Here is a 17,153-nt window from a genome sequence, read left to right as displayed (position 1 = left end):
GAATTTCATTAGTTATGTTTTTAGAGGAAGAAGGATGTATGTTTGAGAGAAAATATTACAGGATGACAAATGTGAATAAATACTCAAAAGCAGGTGAAATGTCAAGTAGTATTAATTATAACACTTTTTGAGTTATCCTAAAAAGCTGTCGTAGAAATATAACTGATTTTTTATATTTAGGAAGGATTCGATGCAGTGGAGAAAATAGAAAATGTCAGAATCCCTGAATGAGAAGAACAAATCTAAAACACCCTGATGTTTGTTTCACGCAAAATATATTAGCATTGAGTAGTAAGAGAACACTTAGGGGAAGAATTAACCTTCAACAGCTGTCATTCTTCTATTAGAACAGTTTTTACAGAGGAGCATAAAGTGGTAAAAAGGGAAACCTGTATTAGATTTCTTTTACAACATTTCTCAGTCTCTAGAGTTCATTCTTTCCTCTGTTTTATATGAGGAATTTGGTATCATTGCTGGTTTTTTGCTTTTCCAGACCGTAAATTTGTATTAGGACTAGCAGCCTGATGGTTTTTGAAATGTGACTGCTACCTTCCATAGTTTGGAAATTCAGCAGGAATGTAGTCAGCTGCCAGTGATCCATGGGTCTGGGTGCTGAATGCAGAACAGTGGGCCTGGAAGACAGCTTTTGTCCTTCTGACTTGCAACAAAATAATTTACATGGCTTGAGAATTCCTTTTAGGATAGTATACTAAAGTGTTTTTTCTGTTTATGGTTTCTGTTGCACTAAAATATCGAATGCATGTTATCCTTATATAAAACCCGGGTAAGTACCAATTATTTAAGGTGGAGTTGCACAGATTGAAGGCTAGGTAATGAACAAAGCAGTTCATAGTAGTTCCATCTGCAAGCTGAGGGCAGTGTTGATTTACAGACAGCGGGTGTCAGCTTTCAGACTCTTGGAACTTTCTGCACTGGTTTATGTAAAGATTCAAGTCTAACTTTTAATTTAGTTTCACTCAAGAAAATTACGCTCATTTAAGTGAGAGTGTAGATGGAGAAATTTTATTTAAAAGTGGTATCTGTTTTCTTTCTTTTTTCTTTTTTAAACTGGCAAATGCATTGTAAACTTTGTGAAGAAATGTCATTGCAAAAATAGCCTGTAATATGCATGTGGAGAATATATGAAGGATGAGTTAGTTTTCTTGCTCAGAACCCTTAGGTTGCCATTGTAGTTTTACGTGATCCTAGTTGAGAATATCTGGGGATGGGACTTAACACTCACACATACGCCCACCCCTACCCTAAACAACAAAAGGAGGAGGAGGTTGTTAAAACTATTTGGAGAAGAAATATCCAGATGAAAAACGGAGTGACAAAAACTTACTGTTGTTGTGTGCTTGTGGGTGTTTTTTTCTAAATCTGCAATTTAACTGTCTATTTTTTATCTAATTAGAAGAACTGGCATATATGGAGAGAGTGACTTAGCCCTTTCCAGCAACAAGACCTTCCCGTAAACTGAGACTGAACGTAGATCAGATCTCAAGGAGAATTTAAACCGGGATTGCTCCTTCAGTTTAGGGCTTGTGGGAATATGTGACGCGGGATGAAATATGCCAGGATGAGGAAGGAAACACAAAAATAAAATAATCACAGGATACTCTTTCCTCTTGTCATTGAAAAAATACTGATAGAATTTCAAATCCTCTTTTCATGTAATTTGCATGGTATTCGTTCAAGTATTTAATTTTTATTGTCAGATAATTAGGAGATACTCTTCAGCTCCTACACCAATGTATCTTTTTGAAAACTAGGTGTTACTCCTTACAGGCTTTGAGCCTTCCTGTGGGAAGTTTCCCGGGAGGGAGGAACACGAGAATTAGTAGTAGTGTTAGAGACGCAGAGACTTAGTACAGTTAGTAGAGAGCTATTCGTTATCTGTAACAACCTGAATCTGCACTGATGTCTTACATCTTCAGCCTATATTTGGTTTTATAAATCTTCAACTAGTGACTGTTTAAAATGCGGCTTAATTCACTGTCACCTTTATTTTGGTTTCGTATCTGTTTGTTTGAAAATGTTTGCTGTGTTAAAACTCTGAATGTGCATATTTAATGTGTACAGGAGGGGAGCAGCCAATACCTCTTTGGAATGAACATGATGGTACAACTGATGGCGAAAAACCAAAAATTCTTCTTTACTCATTAAGCCTACAGTTTAAGGTAATCTTATGATGACAAAACAGCAGTCCTAGATACTATTGATGGTTTTTGGATTTTTACCTCAAATCTTAATGAATTAGGAATAATCTGCGTGGAGAAAAAGACCTTGAGTTTGGTTCCTGTAATCTTTTAAGACAGCTTAGTAGCACTGCATTTTGAAAAACTGTTACGTCCTCTTTTTGCTGCACGGTGAAAAGGGGGTTTTGCTGCGTGTTTTGTTTGGGTTTTTTTCCTCCCTTCTCTTTATGTCTCTGAATTAGATCCCAATAATGTTGTACCTTTCTTATTCACTAGGGAATTCAAGTGACAGCTACAACTCCCTCAATGCGAGCTGTGAGATTTGAAACTGGACTGATAGAACTTGAACTCTCAAACAGACTGCAAACCAAAGCAATGCCTGGAAGTAGCAGCTACCTCAAACTGTTTGGGAAATGCCAGGTGGATTTAAATCTGGCACTAGGACAGATTGTTAAACATCAGGTTAGTGTTCATCATCTTTGCATGTGGTGATCTTCATAGTGTGGGATTAAAAAAATACATGACTGGGTGGGGGTTTTAGCTTTTTTTTTTTGTAATAAAAGTTTAAGCATTCTGCAGCACATAGTTGTGGAAATTTACTTCATCAATATGCCCTCGTATTTTGGTAAATTAGTCATGTAAAATAAACTTTCTCATTTGAGTCAAGAAGGGAGGATGACATTTCAGGAGAATTAGTAAGGCCAGTGTATGTGCATTGAAGATGGAAGGAGTGAAGTATGGGCTCTTCTTTACTTTCCCTTTTTTTTTTTTTTTTTTTTTTTTCTTCTTCTTTAATTTCTCTCATGCTGTTAATATCTCGGAACTTACTAGCCCTTTGCAACAGTACTGGCCATGCTACTGAGTCCAATTTAAAATTTTTGTTGATAATGCTATTATTTTTAGGGTACATGAATGCAATAATAAGACCAGACAAGACCCAGACTTGTCTAGACCTACATTTTGACCTAGTGTGTCTGTCTTAGTTTGACAGTTGTATCTTGTAGTCTTAAACCCACTGTTAACGTGAAGTCACTAATTCTATGATAGAAAAGTATTTTGTGATGCCTAGAAATGAATAAATACCAATCTTAGAACCTATAAATGTACTGTCACAATTGTATATCTGGGTATATAAATAGGTATTTTAGTTACATTTTATAATAAATAAGGAAAAGAACACTGCAATCAGAATCTGATGTAAGAAAATTTAATATCCTGAAAGGAGCTTTGGCTAGAAGAGAAAAAGGGTAAAGGAGACAGCTTTACTTCTTGTTGTAATTTCACATTTTGTCAAATGCAGTGATTTGCTTTTAAAATTTTTTTCCTACCCCTGAACTCCTCCCTGCTGCAATCCCCTCCCCGTTCCCAATTTTTGAACGTTTTAAGGTTTATGAAGAAGCTGGCTCAGACTTTCATCAAGTTGCCTATTTCAAAACAAGAATTGGATTAAGAAATGCTCTCCGAGAAGAAATCAGTGGTTCATCAGATAGAGAAGCCGTCCTCATTACTTTGAACAGACCAATTGTTTTTGCTCAGCCTGTGGCCTTTGATAGAGGTATTGAAGAGATAATTGCTACAAATTTGGCTTAATACTGAGGAAGCTATGTTTTGGGTTTTTTTTTTTCAAGAGGCTTGACTATTCAACATCAGTATATTTCATGTTAAATCAAAATGTTAGGTAGTTGGGAAATGTAGGAGATCTACTGCATGCATGTAGGTTAAAATTCCTCCTGTCAAAAATTCCATTTGCTAAGGTGATGCGTTTTCAGATGGTTTGGAGGAAATTGCTTTTGTAAGTCTTCACAAATGAATAATGGCGTCGCCTTCTCTATTTTAACATGCTGACTTTGATGCTAAATGCTTGGCTTTGTCCACCTTGCCCTTTGCAACTGCTCTTCACTACTTCCGAATATATGTGTGTGTCCATCCAGTGTTGTACATACAGTGTCTTCAAGTAATGGAGAAACAGTAAAAATGAAAAAAAAAATATTAACTTTATGTAGTGAATGTGCTTTTTTTTTTTGGGGGGGGGGGTATGCGTTGATTTTAATGAAACGTTTCTGTTTTCTTCATAAAGCTGTGCTCTTTTGGCTGAACTACAAGGCTGCATATGACAACTGGAATGAACAGAGAATGGCTTTACATAAAGATATTCATATGGCCACAAAAGAAGTAGTAGATATGCTGCCTGGAATCCAGCAAACCTCTGCACAGGCTTTTGGAACCCTCTTTCTTCAGCTGACTGTCAATGACTTAGGAATTTGCCTGCCCATCACAAACACACCTCAGGTAATCAGAATGTCTAAAGCGATGTGACTGTTGGTAGTCTGTTGAAATACCCAATGTCCACAAATGTAATTTTTTATCACACCAGTGCAAAAGTTATAGCATGCTGATAGTTGCAATAGTGACATTGCTTGTAATAGAAACGGTGTTCTCATTTATAGAAGACCTGGGGTTATGCATGTTTCAGTTCGTATGTGTGTTTTGGGGAAATGTAGCGGATTCTTGTTTACACCGCATAAGAGCTCAGCACTTTGGAAAGTCCTTGGAAGTGTTTCAAATGGAACGTATTTTCTTGAAAGCTTCCATCACAAATCCCAATTAATCCTTTATTTTTCATATGATTATAGATAGAAAAACTCTGAAAACTGTTGGCTTTAATGTTATGTTTTGATTCGTTTGTTTAATTAAAACAAGGAATGAGGCTATGAATAACTATGACATATATAGATATATGTTTTCAAACGGTTACTTTTATTTACTCAGATTGGATTAAAGATATTGAAAATGTAGTCATTGACAAAAAGTGTATCATTATAGTAGGGGGTAAGGCTAATATGTTACACAAGATGATGTATTGTTTAATGTGCAGTTAACTAGGTTCTGTATTAAAGTAATGCCTACACAGGGCATTGTGCAGTGTGTTAACCCAGCTTGTTCTGTAAGGGAACATGCACTGCGTTATGTTTCTGAGCTCTCTTTTGAGTCTTAAGTTTAACGATGCACAGCTCAGTAATGCGTTCTCAGGGTGTGCTTTGTGGCCATGCAGCTCCTCCTTCGCTGGCTCTACAGTTTGCCGAGTTTCTTGACAGCCAGCGTAGCATGATCCAGCACATTCCTCAATGACATTTAGCTCTGCTCATTGATTCTGTCTTCAGATAGACAGGAGAGTACCTGAATCGGTGGACCTAGCTTTCATGAACATCTCTGTGTTTATTCTCATGTAAGAAACAATTCTGTGCAGACCTGTATTCCCTCTGTTGTGCCTTTCTTAGAAATGACTGCAGTTGTGCCTGTCTCTTCATATATAATGCGAAGGTGTGATCTGCACTTAAGTATAAAATTGAAGATACTACAGTGGAACTGGAACGTTATTAGGATAGGTGATGTTAATGGCTTTGAGAGAAAACCTTGGGTTCAGAGACCATTCCTATGTTGGACTGGGTGTATTCTTAATGGGGAATAATTCCAGAACAGGAATGAATCATTTTAATGATATAGAAGAAAATAGTCGTAATACATAGAGACATAAAGGAGTAATGAGGCCAGTAACCTAGAAGTTATAATGACATAACATTTTGATTGGGAATCTTCCATCTGGCAGCTATGGACAAAGCAGATGGCATTTTATGTGTTACAAATTATAGTAAATTATAAAATTTTTTTTTGGCTCACAAAGTCTTAAGTTGTATATAGAATAGCATGTTCACAATACTTACACTGGATCAAAAGGATTCTATCATTATAGAACAGAATATGTGGCCTTTTTTGCAGGTAAATAAAATTACAGACCTTTGTATACAAAGGACTGGAAAACAATCAGCTTGTGTATTTAAGACATGGCATAATTGTAGATATCAAAATAAGCACCACAAAATCATGTAAAAATTAAAGCTACTCTTCATCATTGTTCAATCAATTCATGTGCAGCACTTCTTGGAGAACAGAATCAATCCTGGGCATGTGTTCTGTGGTCGTAGGGTCAAACGGTTCATAGCTTGTGATGATATAATCCTTGATCATATACGGATTTTCTTTCCTTTTCCAGATAAGCTTGACTCCAGATGCCCTAATATGTTTACACTTTAGGTGTTGTATTTAGGAAACGACGATGCAAGACATTGTATGGACAGATGTGATGCTTTTGAAACTTTGTGCGTAGAAGGAAAAAATACAAAGAGATACAAGAAGAGGATTGGTTTTCTAGTGGGGAAAGATAAACAGCATTTAACGCATGTACAATTATCACTTTGACATTGCCATGACCAGTAAATTCTCTCTGTGATTTTATTTTCCAGTCTAACCACACTGCAGATCTTGACACTGGCTCTGCTTTAGTCCTGACTATTGAAAGCACGTTAATCACTGCCTGCTCCTCGGAGTCTTTAGTTAGCAAAGGTCATTTTAAAAACTTCTGTATCCGCTTTGCTGATGGCTTCGAGACAAGTTGGGATGACTGGAAACCAGAAATAAGAGGAGATCTAGTCATGAATGCATGTAAGTGGGTGTGATTTCATACTGGACAGTAGTATTTCAGATATAAATCCACTTTTACCTGTTCCTGTGACTTTTAAAACTGCTCAATTTTCCCCCAGAAAAGATAAAATAGTTTGGCCTTTTGAAAGCAAAATAATATGTATCTAAAAGGTTGTATTCCTTTGTGGTTTTCCTTATTAATAACTTTGTTCCTATATGTCTCGTTGTAAGTTCTGTCTGAGAGATGTTGGAAGAGTTGCATGTGTTGCTTTTATGTAATTTCATAAGATCCTAGAATCTTCACCATAATGAAAGACAGATAAGAAAAAATAATCTATATTAAACTATTAAAAACTTACTGGGATAACTGTGGAATTTTAAATTGATATAAATTTGGATTTTACCAAGTAGATTCTCTTTACTAAAAAAGAAAAGTCAATCAGTGGTAATTAAAACTAAACCTCCTAGCCAACACCACTCATGCTTTAATTGTGGATGGCAAGAGACTGAGGTGGAATTTGGAAGGCCTAAAGCAACTTTCACTGTCTCCCTTACCTGTGTATATGTTTCATATAGGTGTTGTGCCAGATGGTACATATGAAGTATGTTCCAGGACAACAGGACAGGCTGCAGCAGGTAATAAACTTCTTTTAATATATCAAGCCCTATATAAATAAAACATTCATAAAATATGACATTTAAGTCCTCTAACTGTGTTGTAATTTAGTTGGTGGTTTGTTTTTTTTCTTTTTGTTTAGTATTTTGTTTTCTTGGTAAAACTCCTCCATGTTTTTATCTGCTTCATCTTTCCAAGCTCTTCCAAGCTCTGAGTCACATCAGCCACACTGGTTTTAGATTTTTACCTGCAGGAAAAGACACGGTGTATGTGTGTTTGTTCCTTGGTTGGAGAATAGTCCTCTCTCAGCAGTGTGGCCCTACTGCTTCCTGTCCTAGGGACTGCTAAATCTTCCAGTCCTCCTAATGCTGAGACTTTGCATCCTGAGCCCTCATTCTTCCCTCACCACTTTGAGACAGCTTCTGTTCTTCCCAAACTCCCTCTCTTCCTGGTCTACCCTACTGAGTTGTTTGGACATTCTCCAGAGGGCTTGGAAATACCTGGCATACTCTGTCTTGGTCATCATACTTGCTGCTTGCTTCATCTCGTCTCTGTCCAAACGCTGCACCTGCAGTGTCTCATGTCCCTGTAGTTTCACTCATTGTCCCCCGCTTGCTTTTTTGTGCTGAGGAGACATGGAAATGAAATGCATGCTGCAGCTATTGAAAATTGTCCTTACGTGGAATTGTGAATGGTGAAAACCAGGACGAATCCATGTAGAAGGAGAAACAGTATCTTGTGTAGTTCTGCTTAAAACAGGTTCTGTATTTTGATGCTGAAAGGTGGAACTCATTAGAAAAATCCTGGGAAGACAGGGTATTCAGCAGGCACATTACACATAAATTGTAACATCTTCCAGCATCCAAGACTTGAAACTGTAAACAGGCTCAGCAGTTTTACATGCAGATACACATCCTTTAGGTTTCTCACTGTTAGAAAACCTGTTCTGGAATAGTATGCTTGGCTGCAATTCTAAGAGCTGAAGTTTGAGATGCTCTTTCCTGGTCATCAGCTTGGCTAAAGGGAATATATTTTCATTAGGTTTGTCCATGTACATCACTTGTTAAAGAAATACTGACTCCATAGCTGTGAAGTACTTCCAGCAAGCATTTCAGTTGTAGAGTATGTTTTCCTCAGAGTAGGCAGGAAAGACAGTTCTTTGTAACTGATAAACACTGTCTTGGCTAACTAGGACGTAACTCAGTATACACTAAGAGGTAAAACAGTTAAACTTTTTTTGTTTGTTTGTTGATACAGAAAGTAGTAGTGCTGGGACCTGGACGCTGAATGTGTTATGGAAGATGTGTGGTATAGATGTCCACATGGATCCAAACATTGGGAAAAGATTGAATGCTTTGGGCAACACTCTCACAACATTGACAGGAGAAGAAGACATTGATGATATCGCTGACCTCAACTCTGTAAACATAGCTGACCTCTCCGATGAGGATGAAGTTGACACTATGTCTCCTACTATACATGCAGTAAGTGAATCAACCAAAATAAGTGCTGCTAATCGGAAAAAGTATGACAAAGTCTTCAGTCAAATAGAAAGACCTTAGCTTGAGTTAAGTTCAGCCTGCTGTTCCTTATAGCTCATATAACTCTTGTTGCAAATCAGAAAAGCTTGTGTGTTAGTTTTCTAACCTCAAGCCTCAAAGGCAAGAAATCACAGATTGTATTTGTACTGGTGCTATGTGGAAATATCAATCTAGATTTGAAACATGAAGACACAATACCTAACTTAAGGTGCCTTAACCGGAAAAGCTGTTGCTGTACATGGATTTTTCTTAACAGGAGAAAGAGTAAGTTACTGACACGAGCAAATGAAAAAAATTCTTTTTCGGTACTTCTACCTGCTATGCTGCTGACCTTGCGGTTTGGTTTCACATAACAACATTTTAACAGTGTTCTTTAATGGCTATCTTAAATGTCTCTTGCCTGCCAACAGTGAAAACGTTATCCCAGAACACTAATGTTCCTGTTTGTTGTTTAGAAATCAGGTGGAGGCTCATTATGTGGAGATGTGCGCAAGCTAACATTTGGGCAGCGGATTGTAAATCACCTCCTGGGTTTGAGCCCCCCAAACCATCGATACTCTGTTCCTGTAGAATATCTATTGGGGTCAGCGAGGTGTGATTCTCTCCAGTCTAGCAGATCACATATGAAAGCAGGCAGATCCTGCTCGTGGGGACATGTATGTAGTAGTTACAGTGTGTCTGATTGAATGATGGGTTTTGGATCACTGGAAAAGAAATCCAATCAGCTGCCTTTTGAGATGAAACTGATTCTTTTGCATGCACTAGTCCAAATTTTATGGTGTGAAATTCTCTTTGCCTGTTGTTTAATTATGCTAATGCCCAATTTTTGATGAGGGCATTAATTGAATGTTTATTTTAAATAGGAGATTGTTGATCACCGACGGCAGGGAGTTTCTAGTATCCAAACTGGAGAACAACGAGGAAGAAAATATGTGAAACGTTTAGTCGATATTCGAGAACTCAATGAGCAGGCTAAAGTTATTGATGACTTAAAGTAAGTTGAGTTTTGCTTTAACTTGCACAAAGTTTGGGAATAAAAAACTGCAGCTGACTTTCTTTTCTTATCACATATTTTGTGGCATCGTGATGGTCAAGTGGAAATTGTTGTATTTATTGAAAAATAAAAAATTGTTGTTTTGGATTCCATAAGGAAAAAATATACATGCAAGTAGTCTCTCAAGTTTCTCAACTTCTTCCCCAAGTGTTAGTCTATACTTTTTCTGGTTCTGAATCACAATGGCTGATTATAATCAGTTTCCTATTGATTCAAAATTATAGTTCCATCTTGATTTATTATCATGGTGATTAACAGAATATATTACTTTGTGACTGTAATAACCTTAGTCTTTGTCACTGGAAGAAGAAAAAAATATTTAAATTGAGTATTTTTGCATCTCGTAGGTGATATTTTAAAATTAAATCTCATATGCTGTACTTGAGAAAACCCCGAAGAAAGAATTCTTTCCAATTTCATACATTTCATCTGAAGTTCTGTGAATTTTATGAATAATTTTTCACAGTCGTGGTTTGTTGGGTTTTGTGGGTTTGGTTGGGGTTTTCTTCTCCCCCCTTCCCTAAGACAGACTTACTATAAATGGATATGTCTGGGATGGGAGGGTAGAGCTTGGTAACGATGTGTTAAATAATACAGAAGCTTTGGACTGTTACAGCAGGAGGATTTTTCTTCATCCTGCTGTGGATTCTCAGATTTGTCAATTACGTTTGTTTTTAGAGAGCTGTTGTGATTGAAAGTATAGAAGGTCCTTGATCTGGTTGTTACAGCTAGGGCTTTTTGAATCAAGTTTGTTGCTGCATAGCCTTTCTTATTCTCCACCTTATTTAGCATCATGCTAGCACTGTTGTTTGGGGGTCTCCCTGCATGCTAGTTTGTTCTGCATCCTCATTCTGCTTTGCAAAGTCACCTGGAGACAGAAACCTTAAAAATCAGAGAGTCCTCAGAATATTACACCGAACAAAAAGTTGTGTCATGAAACAAAATAAATCTCCTGCAGCTATATTTGGCACTGGTCATAAGTAACTACTGCAAAAAATTAGAACATGGGATCATTCCCGGGGAAAGCGGAGTATCACTGCAACACAGATTTTGAAGTGGTGAAAATAATATCACCTATTTGTAAGATAACTCAACCATGATTTATCCCCAGAAAATTAGGTGCAAGTGAAGGAACTATAAATCAAGAAATTCAGCGCTATCAGCAGCTGGAGTCGGTGGCTGTGAATGATATCCGCCGGGATGTTCGTAAAAAGCTACGCAGATCCAGTATGAGGGTGAGCAGTATTAAGTTACATTAAAAATATGATAGTGCTTGTGTTGCATCTTTCTTCTCTGCATGTTGATTAAAGCAAAGATGTTATTAATGGAAAAAAGGAGGTTAAGAATATCAAATTGTTCAGCAACCCCTGTACCTTTAGGAGGGAGCGGGGAAAGGTTTTTCTCCTTTGTAATGATGGTGATAGGAAAACTGAAATGTCACAGATAATGTAATGTAAGTGGGGCTTTTTGCGCACTCAGAAGAAATAGTCGGAAAATGTGTATTTGAAGATGTCGTTTAATCTTTCTCTCAGCGGATTTTAAAATGATTCCTTATTGGGGTGATGAATGCAGATGCAGAGGCAAGCATGTTAACTGCCTGGGCTAATGATAGATGCCTATTATGTTCTACTTGGCATGTGTGCTTTCTATAATCGTGTTCTATATATAAACAGTGTATTTGCAAAGTTAGATGATACAAAACCAAGCTACTAAGCATAGACACTAGTAGAAACTAGACAAAAAACCAAGTGGCGTTGCTGATAATTCACAAATGCGTGGCTGTTGTCCCAGACCCTGGTAACAAACTTGGCAAAACGTTATTTTCAGTGTGTCCTAGTGCAGGAGCTCCAAGTACGATGCTTCATTAATAAGAAAAGATCTTCCAAACAGTAATCTGTTTGCAGCTGTATCTCAGGTGCTCTCGTTTTAGTTCATGTTCTTCTGTTGCTATAGTGGTAGTTTGGAAGGATGTTTGCCAAAGCACTTGGATTATTAGCTTTGGGGTATACTTTTCCCCTGGCCACAGGGTATTGCCAATTTCAGCAAGTATGAAAAGTAAACGTGTATCTAGAGGCAAGATGAAGATCGTGGTAAATGCTGATAAGAGATGCATTTTAGCTATTACAGAACAAAAAAAATCTTTTCTTCTTTACTGGCCCACCTGCGTAAAATAGTATTTTAGCTTGCCAGAATTCTTCTCTGTGTTGTCAGTTGTGTTTTAAGTATTACTTTTTTTTTTAGGCTGCCTCCTTGAAAGACAAATGGGGTCTCAGCTACAAACCCAGCTATAGCCGATCTAAGAGTATTTCGGCATCAGGAAGACCACCTTTGAAGAGAATGGACAGAACAAGGTAAGCTTCTGGTAATTTGAGGTCTGTGATAGCAACAACAGCATAGATAAGAGGAAACTTCGGACTTTGGCCATAAGAGCCCTTTTACTATAGGCAACGACTGTAGGTGGTGGAACTGGATAGGAGGAGGTCATTCTGGAAGACAGGCATGTTCTAAAAAGCAACTTTCCATCTTGTTTTGAAACTCCTTTCTTGACAGACTTGGTAGTACGTTAAATGAGAAGTTTCCATTTCAACAACTTAATGTTAACCCTTTCTACAGAATCCTGCTTTCAAGACATATACTGAAGAAATGTGTGTAAGGAAAAATAGCATAGTGTAATCATATCGATTTTTACACTTAATTTACAGTCATCTGCCTGTTGTAATAAGAAGAAAAGGAGATTCTTTTCACCTGTATAATATGTATTGTTTTGTTTCATCATCTAATGGCTGCTGAGCAAACTGTAGTTGTATAATGATGCCTCCTAGTGAAGTATTTGCTTCTGTTTCAGAGTACGTGTGTTTGAGTCTGTTGCTCTTACAGAGCCAGCTGAAGCATTCAAAGTTTGAAAATAAAAATGTGCTGCATTATTGTGAGTTACATATAAAAGATTTGAAAATTAAAAAGATGGAGAGGAGTGTTAGAATTCTTTGGATTATTTTTTTTTCTGTGAGAATAGAAATTCTTAATAGAAATTTGCTTCAAATTTAGATATTTCTGTCAAAGTGAGTGGAAATTTCTAAGTTCAGATGTGAAAATACCGAACAGCAGTTATTCCATTGTAAAACCAGCATTACAAGTACTCTAAAGTGAATTTTTCAAGGTATCATTGAAAAGGAATATTTTTTCTGAATTAATTAGCATTCTTGATAGTTAAAGCAGAGCAGGTGTTGAAGTCATGAAGATTCTAGTTCAAGATCTGTCAGATGAAAACCACTTTCATTTTACCTTTTCACAAGGTTATCTGAAGAGAAGCAGAAATTGTATGGGAAGGATAACAGGGCTTTTCTGCTTTTCTGTTGCTCTATAAGAAAGAAGTTCTGAAAAACCTTAATGACTACTTTGGTTGTGAAGGAAAAGTAGTATGCATATACTGCAAGACCAAATCATTTTAGTTGCACCAGAGAATACGTAATCTGCCCCCTTGCTTTGGTCCCACATGGCTGACCACAAATATCTTGGGTTTTTATAATTTATGTGTGTTCACTTAGGACTGACAAACTTGGATAAAGAAACAAATAGAGGCTGGCTAGCGATGGACTACTGGCCCAGCAATGTGTGGCTTCCTTCTCTTTCCTTCCCCCCCCTCCCTTTGCCTTTCCATGAACCCTAAGTGCTTCAATTATGATTTTATGCTTTCTTCCATAACAAGATCCTAAGTCTTGACTGTACTTTCGTATTGCCTTATATCTGTGCAGTTAAACATTTTGCATGAACCTCAAACCCTGTAGTAAAACTCAACAAGCTGTTGTGTTTTGGTTTTGCTTACAGCTCTCGACTAGGAGACAGTGAAGACCTCCCGGATATCCGTGTAGATGCTGCATCTCCTGGGCCAAGAGTAACTTTCAACATACAAGATTCTGTAAGAATTACTTTATATGCCATATAATGGTATTTGCTATGCTGTTTGGTCTGAAGTTCATGAGATAGGTACACCTAGGCAGACTTGGATTGCTTCTGTGTTTTTGTGTGTCTGTTTCTGTTTGTGTGCTTCAAATTATTGGTGTGGGTTTGGAAGACAGATTTGTTTTGATAGAAGACAGAAGTGGTTTGGTTTCTTAACACAGAAATTAATTGAGTCATTAGAGAAAATATTTGAGATTATTTTTTTTTTAGACTGACGTAGTAATGCAGTTGTTTAGGAGGTTTTGTCAGAAGCATGCAAAAAATCAGTATTTTTTGTGTTTGAACTTCTTCAGAATTTTGGAAATGGGTATTAGTTTGCTGTAGCCCTACGAGTATATCCTTATGTGTGTTTCAAATGGATTGTTGAATTACTGGTTTTGGTGGTTGTTATGTTTTCTTATTTTTTAAAATGCTCCTATCATGTTGTTCTTGTATGGCTGAGATAATTGTAATTGTTTTAATTTTTTTTTTTCTACTTCTAATTAAGTTGAATAAAACAGCTTTGGGGATTGCACAACAATCCAGCTGTCCAGGGGAAGGGTATTTTCAGGTATTTCTGAGAAGAAACAAGTATTCTTTGCCAGAGAACTAACTTATTTCACAGGGAACTGCTTTTCAATGTTTTCATCTCTTTTGCGCTTAGCTAAACAGAATGTATATAAAATTTGAAAATATTTAGATTTAAATTTGTAAAGCAAGCAGAAGAACATGAATGTTGATAAACTTTCCAGAGTGTTTCTACACCCTTATGTAGACTTAAAACTTGCTACCTTTTGTAAAATAAATTATTGGAATTTTGTTTGTATATTTATGAAGACTGGTCGAGGCTGATGTAAAGTGATGTAAGTCTAGCCTTGACATGTGCTTTAGAAGAGGATTTTAGTGTGTGTGCCTTCACCTGCTACATTGTGTTCCAAGGCTGCAGGCATCAACACCAGTACAAAATAATTGCTAGGTGGGAAGGCATCTTCTCACTTTTTATTTCTGTTGGAATTCCTTTATTTAATGCAGAGTAAGACATTTTCAAATAATCGTGAGTAGGGAATGTGCCAAAACTTAATACCCAGAGAACAAATGATGAAGTTTAACCGCTTTAAAAAAACGTGTTTAGTGAACATAGTACAGATTATGTTTTTTTTTTAAAAAAAAAAAACAGCCAAACCCAAAAAGCAAACCAATAAAAGCAAATCTAAACATAAACTAAACAAAGAAACAGAAAAACAAACTCAAGAGATAGTAAAGTACTTTTTCTCCCTTCCAACTCATGCTCCCAGGAAATAAGTTCCTGTTTCTGAGAGAGAGGGAAATGAAACATAGAAATGTGCTTTGCACATTTAAATACGTTCACACTTAAAAGCTATTCTGCCTTTTGTTGTTGTCATATATAAGCCGACTTAGCTTCAGTTCTATTGGCATAGCAAAGCGCTATCAAACAAGGTATTAAATGTTGAATATTTTTTTTAAAAAAGAAAATCTTTCTGACATTATAATGCCAGTTCTTCAGCAGAGCTCCAATTCAAACGTGCAGACGGTGTAACTCTATAGTAACACCGCGTAGGTAGTGCTGGTGTTAAATTAACACTTCTAGATGGTTTTTCACAGGCATTTTAAGAAGTTAAGTGTTTGAAAATTGCTTGTGTGGTGCTTGTGGCGTGTTTTACGTGAGAAACAGGAGGCCTCTTTTGGAGACTGGGCCCAAAGCTCATTTTGTGTTAAAGCACATGTGCCCTGTGCGCAGCCCTGAGCTGCAGCCCGGTGCCGTACATTCTGCGTTAGCATCCTGCATGCACACCTCACTAACGTCTCTGCGTGCCTTACCCCCTCTGCAAGGGTCCTGATGATTTTTTTGCTGTCTTTTGTTCTTTTCCTTCAAAATATTCTGAAATTAAATGTTTCCATTCCATCTGATTGTATGAATTGGTCAGAGCACGACACATATTTAGCTAACAGGCTGAGCTCAATCACTAGGCAATGGCAAATGTCTCCCCACCAAGCTTTTGTTTCTTTCTTTTTCATAATCCGTCTGGCAAGTTCTACTTCTGCTGTCTCTGTATCATGAGGAACTTAGGAGTGAGTTTCTCATAGCACTCTTGCTTCTTTTATTTCCAGAGCTATCTAATGCATTCTCGATGGAAGTATCTGTGGAAATTTAATAACTTTTTGTCTTTTTATAATCAGTTTCCAGAGGAGACAGAAATGGACCTTTTGTCTGTAACTATTGATGGTCCCTCCCATTACTCATCTACTAGTGAAGGCTCATGCTCGGTATTTGGTTCACCCAAAACTCCAGTAGTCTTCTCACCCGGCATTCCCTTCCAGCCTGAAGAAGGACGCCGGGATGACAGCTTGTCATCAAGCAGTGAGGACTCTGAGAAGGAGGATGACCATGAAAGAGAGAGGACATACTTTTATAGGAAACCACCGTAAGTAATGGCCCTGAGAAAGAACAGAGACGTTTAGAAAAATCAGTTGAAATGCTGACTTTAAAGCTGCAAAGTCTGTTGCTGGTGAAGGACTGAGTTTTGCCTGAAGTGGCTCTGTGGGAGGCAGAGGTGGTTGTGTTTGACAAAGGTGACTGTGCAGGAAGGAGGAGAATCTCATTGGAAAAGGAGGTGACTGTTAGAAATGTCATGGCTTGGAGCAGAATAAAAGAACTTGGGAATTGAGTTTTTTGAAGCACAGGGCAGGTTTTAGTGGGACCATATGACAGATTTGTCAAATACAGCATAACTTTTATCCAGTGATCATACTTCCACAAAGTGCATGTAATAATGTAAATATTTAAAAATATGGAAATTATTGTATATATCTTTTCACTCCTTTTCTTGATTGAGAATTTAAGAAAGTCTTAGTTCTTTGTGGTACCCTATACTAAGAAAGGATACGTGGTAATGTGTTAATGGGAGATGGATCACATGCTGTGTGTCAGATAAGGCCTTTTCGGGAAAAAGTTCTTAAACAATGACATTCTGAGTGTGGAGGTAGTCTAAGAAGGCCTCCTGCCACCTGTTCAGGTCAATGTCACGCTGATACCTGACCCACAATTGTGCCTGTGCAGGGGTACCTCCCGCAAGAAAGCCACAGGCTTCGCTGCTGTCCACCAGCTGTTCACTGAGCACTGGCCCACGACGCCCAGCAACAGAAGTATGACCGGCACCACCACGGAGAGAAACATTGACTTTGAACTTGATATCAGGGTTGAAATTGATTGTGGAAAATGTGTGCTGCACCCGACAATGCTTCAGCAAGAACATGATGACATTAGCTTACGCAGGTAAGGAAAATGTTATTTGGTTGCCTTATGA

At 37.5% G+C, this 17,153-nt stretch overlaps 1 protein-coding gene across 11 annotated transcripts in view; it reads left to right on the top strand.

The window, feature by feature from the left end:
* KIAA1109 (KIAA1109 ortholog) overlaps positions 1-17,153 on the top strand; it is a 125,136-nt gene that overhangs the window by 86,298 nt on the left and 21,685 nt on the right. For 6 of the 11 annotated variants that reach the window (XM_040583966.1, XM_040583943.1, XM_040583950.1 and 3 more), the window contains 15 exons: positions 2,083-2,180; positions 2,475-2,660; positions 3,585-3,753; positions 4,276-4,487; positions 6,500-6,698; positions 7,254-7,313; positions 8,551-8,777; positions 9,290-9,490; positions 9,698-9,828; positions 11,000-11,123; positions 12,130-12,239; positions 13,714-13,804; positions 14,336-14,398; positions 16,027-16,271; positions 16,907-17,122. In XM_040583966.1, the coding sequence (XP_040439900.1) occupies positions 2,083-2,180; positions 2,475-2,660; positions 3,585-3,753; positions 4,276-4,487; positions 6,500-6,698; positions 7,254-7,313; positions 8,551-8,777; positions 9,290-9,490; positions 9,698-9,828; positions 11,000-11,123; positions 12,130-12,239; positions 13,714-13,804; positions 14,336-14,398; positions 16,027-16,271; positions 16,907-17,122 (2,332 nt within the window). The remainder of the gene's footprint in view (positions 1-2,082; positions 2,181-2,474; positions 2,661-3,584; positions 3,754-4,275; positions 4,488-6,499; positions 6,699-7,253; positions 7,314-8,550; positions 8,778-9,289; positions 9,491-9,697; positions 9,829-10,999; positions 11,124-12,129; positions 12,240-13,713; positions 13,805-14,335; positions 14,399-16,026; positions 16,272-16,906; positions 17,123-17,153) is intronic. The other 5 variants (XM_040583981.1, XM_040583989.1, XM_040583999.1 and 2 more) reach the window with 5 other exon arrangements.

This window comes from Falco naumanni, chromosome 1, assembly GCF_017639655.2.
Source record: "Falco naumanni isolate bFalNau1 chromosome 1, bFalNau1.pat, whole genome shotgun sequence".
NCBI classification, from domain to species: Eukaryota; Metazoa; Chordata; class Aves; order Falconiformes; family Falconidae; genus Falco; species Falco naumanni.
Note: the sequence above shows the minus strand (reverse complement) of the source record. Positions and strands in the feature narration are given on the sequence as shown.